The sequence below is a fragment of the Solanum pennellii genome, chromosome 3 (genome assembly GCF_001406875.1).
Source record: "Solanum pennellii chromosome 3, SPENNV200".
In the NCBI taxonomy this organism is placed as follows: Eukaryota; Viridiplantae; Streptophyta; class Magnoliopsida; order Solanales; family Solanaceae; genus Solanum; species Solanum pennellii.
Genome location: NC_028639.1, coordinates 70,040,070 through 70,050,049, shown reverse-complemented (window position 1 = coordinate 70,050,049; position 9,980 = coordinate 70,040,070). Strand labels below are relative to the sequence as shown.

Below are 9,980 nucleotides of genomic sequence, written 5' to 3'. Positions count from 1 at the left end.
TATATTTACGGCGATAATGGATAAAACAAACACATAATTACTTGTGCTTCCTAAGGTACATGATGGCTTATGCCCTACATGATAATTTGTATGCGTTTAAATTGACGTAAACATTGAACTCACTTTTTAGTGTAACAGATCAACAACTTGTTGAAGGGATAGAATCTTGCAAATTGCAAGGCACATATTAGATACAAATTTCATATCGAAAAATATCACTTTCTAAATTAAAGTGCCAACTAGTAAAAATGGTCATATACCTAGAAAACTCAAATCAAAACCTTTTATTAAAAATAAAAAACTACTTACCATCGATTACTCTGTATATGACAGTTATTGACCTACAAGTGGGGTTAGAAGCTGAATGCTTAAAAAGAGTTCAAATTCCATATAGTAAACAAAAACAGAACACATTGACATAAAGTGAGAAATGTCCCCATTAAGGGGCATAATAGGAAGACTACTCTAAATTCAGATCAAATCTTTTACTAAAATAATAAATTGATCCCAAAAGGGGGTCTATTTATAGTCCAAACTCCTCAACACTTCTCATCAATCACTCAAACATAAACACTTAACAAAGAAAAACCTCTCTTTTCTTTTGCTTTCTGTCAAGAAAAAATCTGCAATGGCCAAGCTTGTTTCTTTTTTCCTTTTGGCTCTTATTGCCATTTCCATGGTTGCAACCACTGCTCTAGCTGCTGATGCTCAATACCACCTTGATCGTGTAAGTTCTATTTTTCTCAATTATTTCGGAAAATGAAAAAAAAAATTATAATGTGGAGAATCGAAACTTTCACTTGTTAAAATAATCAACCAACTGAGCTACTGAGATTCACTTTCGTGTAACTCTGTTTCTTTTATTCTAACAAATTTCCTTATTATTTCAGTCAAGGTATGGTCCAGGGAGCTTGAAGCCAACACGTAAGTTTTTTCCTATCTTATATTTACATTTATTTTAACTAAATAAACAAAGAACTCAATTTGAGCCTAAGATTATTAAAATATTGAGATGATTAGTGTCAGGAATCTTTGTCTGGGTGGAATATTTACAAATTTGTTCTCAGAATAAAAAATTCAGCAACTCCTAAATACAGTTAACAAATGCTAAACTACGGTTATTAATTAAGTGATTAATAGCCTCCGATTGGGTGAATGTTCGAGTATTTAACAATTAAATATTCTGTGTACTACAAGTGGAGAACTGTTGATTTCTCATACCCGGTTCATTTAAATTTATCTATCATGTTTTTTCTGATTTTTTTTGATAAAAAATAATTTTATTAAAATTATCTTTATTTACATTTTTATCTTAATTTAATACTCTGTTATTATCTTTTTCACTAAAGTAATTTTACCAAGTTATCGTTATTTACATATTTACCAAACCTTGTTATAGCTGCAACCTACCCTAACTGCTAAAGTTTTGCCCCACAATAGGCTCGAATTCCAGAAAATAGCTCCGTTTCTTTACAAATTTGTCAAATTTTACTAATTTCAAGAACCACCACCGGTTCTTTGCTTCACTTTATTTGACCGGTCAATTTTGACATTATTATTGTAATTTTTGTTTGATTTGACGTAAAATTTATGATTTTTTTTTAATTAATGTGTGGTTACGAATTATTTTATTAAAATTATTGGAAAGGTAATACTAATTTTTTGACGGATACTAAAAATGAAAGTATAACACGTAAGTTAGGAGAAGGGAATAACAAGTTACTAATAAAAAAACATTTGTTTCACAACAGAATGCCTGCCACAATGTACAAGAAGATGTAGCAAGACACAGTACCACAAGCCATGCATGTTCTTTTGCCAGAAGTGCTGCAAGACATGCCTATGTGTTCCTCCAGGTTTCTATGGAAACAAAGGTGTTTGCCCTTGCTACAACAACTGGAAGACCAAAGAAGGAGGACCAAAATGCCCTTAATTATTTTACCACATTGCTACTCTAATTTATCAAACCCAAAGTTTAATTGATATTGTTGTTTGTTGCTATTATTATTATTATTATTTTGTCTGAATTAAGAGGTCATTAGTTGTATGACCTTTTTTCACTTTTGTGTATGTATTTGCTCCTTTGGGCAGAATACTTTTGTACTGCCCGATATGAGAGCTATTTGACCAATTCTTCTGTTGGTCTATTGTTATGTTACTCTTTTCTTCTAATATAACAAAATCTTTTTCAGATTCGTCTTTTGGTTTAACTTCCTGCTAATTACAAAAGCATCATCAAAGTACTGTTTTTTCTTCTTCTTTAATGGAAAACCGCCAAGTTCAATGTGTACCGGCAGAGCAAGATCTCAAACTCATTGGTACTATACATAGTATATATTGGTAAAAAAGAAATTTGATCAAAAGACACTCATTAGTGTAAAATGAATTACTCATTTCATTTCAATTTATCTGACATAATTATTAATGAAAGAAGCTAGTGCTTAATAAATTGAAGAATAAATGTCATATAAAAATTCTGAAGATAACAGACACAACCAACACTTCATAAAACATACTCCCAATCCTTTTATTTTTAAAAAATATATAATTTAATTTAATATGGAGTTTAAAAAAATAAAATTGATTAATAAAAACTTTGTAGTCCTAATTAAAATTATATCAAAATAACCTTTAATTTTAATTTTATAGTATGTTGCCAAAAAAGAAAATGATCTTTAATTTTAATTTTATGGTATGTTGCCAAAAAAGGGAAAAAATGACCCTTTTTTTTTCCTAATCCCATACAAAATAGGAAAAGGATTTCCTAAACCTATTCAAATTAGAAATTATAACACCATTATAAAATGCCAGTACCCTCTCACTTTTTCATACAAATTTTATTTTGCAAATCTCTCTCCTTTTTGTGCAATGGAAGAAACCGTAGAGTACCAAAAGAAGAATTGGATTGCTCTAAAAAAGAGCATCAATGGACTGCTCAACAAAATCAATAGAGCCAACATAAAATACATCATTCCCGAATTATTTGGGGAGAATTTAATCCGTGGTAGGGGCTTGTTTTGCAGATCGATTATGAAATCACAATTGAATTCTCCTATTTTCACCGATGTTTTCGCAGCATTGGTCGCTGTTATTAACACGAAATTCCCGCAAATTGGTGAACTTTTGTGTAAGAGGATGATTCTGCAATTGCAAAGAGCTTATAAAAATAATAATAAACCTCAGATGTTAGCAACTGTAAAGTTTATTGCTCATCTTGTTAATCAGCAAGTTGTTGATGAACTTGTAGCTTTGGAATTAGTTACACTTTTGCTCGATATACCTACCGATGCTAGTGTTGATGTTGCTGTTGATTTCGTTAAGGAATGTGGTTCGATGCTTCAGGATCTGTGTCCNAATTCCTATTGGCCGGTTTTTTTAAATAACCTAAATTAATGAAATACGCTTTACCTCGGACAGAGGGACTCACCTGAATGGACAAAGGATCAAGTACCACTTTNCGGTTTTTTTAAATAACCTAAATTAAAGAAATACGCTTTACCTCGGACAGAGGGACTCACCTGAATGGACAAAGGATCAAGTACCACTTTCAGCTTTTGAGAGGTTCGGAAAGAAGTTGGGTGAGATCGAGGATCGAATTATTCAGATGAATGGTGATAATCAGAAATGGAAGAACAGGTCAGGGCCTGTTAAAGTTCCATATACTTTGCTCTTTCCCACCAGTGAAGAGGGACTCACAGGCAAAGGAATTCCCAACAGTGTGTTTATATAGAACTTATTATTGAATCCGTTTGTTGTGCTTGTTTCTTCATATCAATTCCCAATAATATCACCAAATAAAATTCTAGTTACAGTGGTACGTCTGAACAGCAAGTTGTTGATGAATTTATAGCTTTGGAATTAGTTACACTTTTACTCGATAAACCTACCGATGATAGTGTTGATGTTGCTGTTGATTTCGTTAAGGAATGTGGTTCGATGCTTCAGGATCTGTGTCCCTTAGGGTTGCACGGTGTTTTTGAGCGATTTCGAGGAATACTTCATGAAGGGGAAGTAGATAAAAGGGTTCAGTTCTTAATTGAAGACCTTTTTGCATTGCGAAAACATAACTTATTAATAGAAAATAGAATTTAGGGTATTTAAAAAAATTGGCCAATAGAAAATTGTCACGTCATTAATTAATTTATTAATTGGATTTAAAAAGTGACCGTTNTTCCGCCAGCTGTTCCTCTGGAACTTGACCTTGTTGAGGAGGAAGATCAAATAACACATGAAATCTCTCTTGGAGACAAGATAGACCCGCAAATTGAATTAGATGTTTTCAAGCCGGAGCTTAATTTTGTCCAGAATGAAAATAAGTATGTAGAATTACAGAAGAGGATTCTAGGTGGTGGTGGTGATCAAGACGAAGAATCTGAGAATGAGGATGAGGGCGAGGACGAGAGGAAAATTGAGGATGAGACAGAGACAAACTTGATCAATCTTCGGAGGACGATTTACTTAACTATTATGTCAAGTGGTGATTTTGAAGAAGCAGGGCATAAGCTGTTGAAAATCAGACTAGAGCCTGGTCAGGAGATGGAGTTATGCATAATGTTATTAGAATGTTGTAGTCAGGAGAAGACTTTTCTGCATTACTATGCACTTTTGGGGCAGCGGTTATGTATGAGCAACAAAGTTTACCAGAAGAATTTTGACAACTCATTCGTGCAGCAATACTCAATGATCCATCGACTTGAAACTAATAAACTGCGTAATGTGGCCAAGTTTTTTGCTCATTTACTAGGTACTGATGCATTGCCTTGGCATGTTTTGGCTTATTTAAGATTGACAGAAGAGGATACAACATCTTCTTCGCGTATATTCATCAAAATCTTATTCCAGGAGTTGTCAGAGCACCTTGGCATCAATAAACTGAATGATCGTCTTAGTGAACCCTCTATGCAAGACGCATTTGAGTCGATATTTCCAAAGGATAGTCTCAAAAATACGAGGTTTGCTATCAACTTCTTCACATCCATTGGTTTAGGTGGGATAACTGAAAATCTACGAGACTATTTGAAGAACATGCCAAGTCTTATCTTGCAGCAAGACAAGCGTGATTTCAGATCAAGTCAATCAGATGATGTTCATCAAAGTAAGAGGAGGAGGAGAAGTTAGGTACTAAATTGTAATGATTCTCTTATAATACGAGTATATCACCAAAAGGTTGTTAATCAATTGGAAAAATCTTTACTTTTTTGGGTTTGACTTCTGTTTTTCTCTTTGTTTTGGAGGTTAGGCTGCTCTTGGATTCCTATTTGTTAATAAGCATGAGTACAACAAACATGTATTGATCCATAGTTTATAAATAGCTAGCTTTTAAACAAAAGCACTTAATTCTTCTACCAAATTGCTACTCTAATTTGTCGCCTCAAGTTTAATTGATATTGTTGTTTTGTTTTTCTTCTTGTTCCTGATACTTCTACTACTGGTATTAGTTTGTCTGAATCAACAGGTCGTTAGTTGTATTATCGGATAGTCTTAGTAGATTAGTTAGTTGAATATTTCATCTCTTTTTTACGAAGTTCGATTCCCCTAATGTCTCTATACCCTTCCCCCACCCAGTCACCCCCAATTTTAAATAAAAAATCACTCCTACATAGTTGAATGACTTTTTTAACTGTGTTACAAGTGTTACCTTTACTCTTTTGGGCATAATATTTATGCGTTGCCCGATATGAGAGGACGGCAAAATCTTTCATAGATAGAAAATATTGGATAAAAATATTTTATTATATATTTAGATATTTTATTATCTAAATAAAATTTATTGATAAATTTAAATGCAATTTTCTTTTAATATTGATCTTTTCAAATCTCGTAGAAATATGTGGACAGACAAAAGTAAAGCAACACAAAATACTGCTACGTACACCCAAAGAACTGTTAATTTTCGACACAGTACGATTAACAAGAAAAAACAAAAAAATCATGTTTATTTCTTTCGAAAAAAATTAAATTTCTTGTCCTTTTGCTACAAAAAGAAATACTTATTCGAAATCTTGTGTTATGTTTTATTGGTTTATAGGGAACAAATATAAAATTTGCCCTATTGGACCGTAGAAAAGTTCTCCACCGACTGTCTTCTCCACCAGCTAAAGTTTAGTGATATGCAGATTTGTAGAGGTTTCATATATGGGCATTGACTAAAGAGAAAAACTATTAAATTTAATGTGATGGAATTAAAGGAAACTTAGGGAATACTCCTATACTAAAATATAGCCAAGTCCAGTAACTGTTATACTATTATTATGGAATTAGGTTTCATCAGGACCAGCATGTTACATGTCTAAACACTAATTCAGAGCTTTTATCAGGTATATATTCTCATCTTTCTACTTTTAGCACTCTTTGTTCTTTTTTTCCACCTTTTTCAACTTTAATTAATCTTTTGATTGCTCAAATATGAAAAAGATTGGATTTTGAATTCTACTGTCTATTTTTTGTTTTCTTTTTGCTTTTGTGTTATTGATGACCCAAAATATGAAAAAAGATTGGATTTTGGATACTGCAATCTATTTTGGGTTTTGTTTTTCTTGTTGCCTTGGTGTTTTTGATGACCCAAAAATGAGAGAGATTGGATTCTGAATACTCCAGTCTGTTTTTGTGTTCTTCATGATGAAGATTGGATTCTGTTTCTTCAGCTGACATAGTTGTGTTTATATGTGCCTTATTTTTTTCTGGAATTCTCAGCTGCTTCTGTTCTATTTTATCTTTGATATTTGCAGGTAAATAGGAGTATTTGTTTCCTCTGTAGTGTAAGAGAAGGTAGGCATTTGCAGTTAAAGAATCAAACTTCAATGAATTGAATAGCTAAATTGGGGCTGAAATTCGCGGTTTTACCAAGTTATGCACTACCTTGGAAGTATCTGAAGGTTCTTGAGAAGGGATTATTCTGTGTTTGTGGATTAATTAGTCTCCACAATGTGTTCGATACCTGATAAAAGCATGCTACCTTCAAGATTTCTGTTCTGTCTGATAGTCATTTCTGTTTTCCTTTTGATAGTTTCTTCACTATCCCTTTTTCAATTTGCTGACAATTCTTTTATGCCCAAATCAGTTTTTAGTTTAGTTCTTGTTAATGATACTTCAGTTTACTTGACCTCGAGTAGTGGGGAATCTAAAGATGCTTTCTTGCCTGCTGAAACTTCACATGAACATATACTGAAAACCCAAGATTTGGCTTCTGAAACTTCCAGTTTCAGCAACGATTCCGGTGGATTAGGAATTGGGAGATCTTGTGGTCCAGAACAAGCTCTTCTTAGAGTGTATATGTATGACTTACCTCCTGCATTTCACTTTGGGCTATTAGGTTGGAAAGGAAGTAAGGATGAAACATGGCCTAGTGTTAGTAACCTGAGCCATTTACCCTCATACCCTGGGGGCTTAAATTTGCAGCACAGCATTGAATATTGGCTTACTCTTGACCTTCTATCCTCAAACACCCCAACTATTAATAGACCTTGCACTGCTGTCAGAGTACCAAATTTGAGTGAAGCAGATGTACTCTTTGTGCCCTTCTTTTCGTCGTTGAGTTACAACAGGCATTCTAAGGTTCAAGGGAAGAAGAAAATCAGTCTCAATAGATTGCTGCAGGATAAACTGGTGGAATTTTTAAAAGGTAGAGACGAGTGGAAGCAAAGGGGTGGAAAGGATCACCTGATCATGGCTCACCACCCTAATAGTATGTTGGATGCAAGAGAGAAGCTTGGTTCTGCTATGTTTGTACTTGCAGATTTTGGAAGGTATGGAGCCGAAATAGCAAACATTGAAAAGGATGTGATTGCTCCTTACAAACATATGGTCCAGACAATAGGTGCTGACAGCTCGCCCTCATTCAGACAACGCGATACATTAGTTTACTTCCAAGGGGCAATCTTTAGAAAAGATGTAAGTTTCACAACTGCTTTTACCTGCAATTGATGAGTTAGCTAAGTTTTTAATGATATTGCTATTTCCCATGACATTAAAGTTGTGTTTTAATCTAACTATAAATTAACCTGCACTAGGTTGTGAGGCCCCAAGTAGTTAGTGGCAGTGAAGCTTGAACATGAGAGCTAGATGAAGTTTTCTCATGTCTTTGTAATGAAATGGGTCCAAATGGAAGAAGTGAGGATTTATATAACTGAATTCAACTAACTTGGAATTGAAGTGTAGTTGCTGTTTGTTATCACAAGTAATTTCAAACAATGTTTGCTCACAAGTATATTTTGAGCCTCAGCCTTTTCTTTTCACACCGTAGCATATTTTGTGACTGTTTTGTACTTGAAGGAATCACTGTAAACACCGTTTAGGAGACTTTTGTGTTACTCCTTGTGGGAGTGAATTTCTTTCAACTGATATGAAGTACTGTCAGTAAGAATTATCACTAAATGGAAGAGCCCCTTTGTTTCCACCGGTTATTTACCCTCTCAGAAGAGCTAGAGAACTTACAAAGCGTAGCCATATTTTTCCAACACACGTAATGGTGTATTTATAGGCAATTGTTTCAGGGTTAAAGTGGAGGATTAAGTAATGGGTTGATAATCAATTAGCTCCCCTTATGGGTGGACTAGATCTAATATCATGTTGTTGTTCCCTGTGCCAGTTAATCGACTTGGGTTTTCCCTTTGTATGCTGAGCAAGTCTTTTAACCTATAGCATGTACTATTACATTCTCTGTCCTGCCACCTCAATATATTCATTTTTCTCTGAACTGCAAAATTGGAATATACTACGTGCACATTCTGAAGTAGAAGTGAAACTATTTTTTCGAGTCCCTCCATCATTTTCTTCAAGTGTGGTTTATCTAGTGGAACTGTGAACCTTATCCAGCATTCATAAGTTCTTCATTTAGGTATCAAAAGGACATAAAAGATCCCATTTCCTTCTAAGATATCCAAAGAGAAATGTAATAGAGGAATCCCAGGTTGAGTGCGGTTGGTATTGTTACTATGTACGAAAAAGAAATGGAAAACTGAAGCTAACGAATTGTACGATGGCTAGGATGATCTAATGGCTACTGTTGATTGTAAAAATGTTAACTAAAAAACTGAAAATTCCCTGTTCATTTCGTTTGAAGCTATAAAAGAGAATATTGATTGGTATGCAGTAAGATTGAAGTGATAGATCTCTTTGTTGCTCATTTAACACCAGGGTGGAGAGATTCGTCTGGAATTATACTACCTTCTCAAAGATGAAAAAGATGTACACTTCACATTTGGAAGTATCCAAGCGCATGGTGTTAGGGATGCTGGAAAAGGGATGTCCTCGTCCAAATTCTGCCTGAATATTGCTGGAGACACTCCATCTTCAAATCGCCTCTTTGATGCCATTGCTAGGCACTGTGTTCCGGTTATAATTAGCGATGACATCGAGCTTCCATTCGAAGATGTTCTTGATTACTCGGAGTTTTGTGTGTTTGTCCATTCATCTGATGCTGTAAAGAAGGGGTACCTTCTGAACTTACTTAGAGGAATGAAGGAAGATCAGTGGACCAAAATGTGGGAAAGGTTAAAGGTGGTCAGCAAACATTTTGAATATCAATATCCATCCCAAACTAATGATGCAGTGGATATGATTTGGCAGGCAGTTTCAAGGAAGGTGTCACATATACAGCTGAAGGATAACCGCAACAACAGATACCACAGGTCACAGCTTTTCCTCAAAGACCAGATTTTGTGATTATTTATGTGAAATTTGAATCAATCACCCTGTACTTCTAGAATATCAGATGCCAGATTGAGCTGGTTTCTCCATCTTACGGTATGAAAATGTTTTTGCTGTAACCAATTTTCAAAACAATTTGTAGATTCTTTTCATTTATGATTGCAAGTGTATACCACTCTCCTGCCTTATTACTAGGATTCTTTTTAACCACCAGGATTTATCACTGACATTAGTGGAATTGTATAACACAAATGACAAAGCATGATACTCTGTTCATCTAACATGTACAGTAAAAGAAAACTATTGAGAGGGAAGATTGCAGTCAACAGCGA

At 34.4% G+C, this 9,980-nt stretch overlaps 3 protein-coding genes across 3 annotated transcripts; all 3 read left to right on the top strand.

Moving 5' to 3' along the window:
* Positions 1–542: 542 nt before the first annotated feature.
* On the top strand, positions 543–2,195 carry LOC107012662 (gibberellin-regulated protein 6). The gene is made up of 3 exons (XM_015212566.2): positions 543–727; positions 891–924; positions 1,752–2,195. The coding sequence occupies exons 1-3, from the start codon at positions 629–631 to the stop codon at positions 1,931–1,933; spliced, it is 315 nt and encodes a 104-aa protein (XP_015068052.1). The 5' UTR covers positions 543–628; the 3' UTR covers positions 1,934–2,195.
* A 626-nt stretch (positions 2,196–2,821) lies between these two features.
* LOC107013725 (pre-mRNA-splicing factor CWC22 homolog) lies at positions 2,822–5,194 on the top strand. The gene is made up of 4 exons (XM_027915647.1): positions 2,822–3,369; positions 3,509–3,716; positions 3,851–3,970; positions 4,163–5,194. The coding sequence occupies exons 1-4, from the start codon at positions 2,869–2,871 to the stop codon at positions 5,116–5,118; spliced, it is 1,785 nt and encodes a 594-aa protein (XP_027771448.1). The 5' UTR covers positions 2,822–2,868; the 3' UTR covers positions 5,119–5,194.
* Positions 5,195–6,014: 820 nt separating this feature from the next.
* On the top strand, positions 6,015–9,842 carry LOC107012252 (probable arabinosyltransferase ARAD1). The gene is made up of 3 exons (XM_015212042.2): positions 6,015–6,317; positions 6,729–7,890; positions 9,136–9,842. Exons 2-3 carry the CDS (start codon positions 6,925–6,927, stop codon positions 9,661–9,663), a joined length of 1,494 nt encoding a protein of 497 aa, XP_015067528.1. The 5' UTR covers positions 6,015–6,317; positions 6,729–6,924; the 3' UTR covers positions 9,664–9,842.
* Positions 9,843–9,980: the final 138 nt, after the last annotated feature.

Bases quoted from the DNA above. Each gene is read 5' to 3' on its own strand.
- LOC107012662 (XM_015212566.2), top strand. From the start codon at position 629: ATGGCCAAGCTTGTTTCTTTTTTCCTTTTGGCTCTTATTGCCATTTCC. The intron at 728-890 runs GTAAGTTCTATT...TTATTATTTCAG, and splicing joins CTCAATACCACCTTGATCGT to TCAAGGTATGGTCCAGGGAG. The intron at 925-1,751 runs GTAAGTTTTTTC...GTTTCACAACAG, and splicing joins AGGGAGCTTGAAGCCAACAC to AATGCCTGCCACAATGTACA.
- LOC107012252 (XM_015212042.2), top strand. From the start codon at position 6,925: ATGTGTTCGATACCTGATAAAAGCATGCTACCTTCAAGATTTCTGTTC. The intron at 7,891-9,135 runs GTAAGTTTCACA...ATTTAACACCAG, and splicing joins GGGCAATCTTTAGAAAAGAT to GGTGGAGAGATTCGTCTGGA.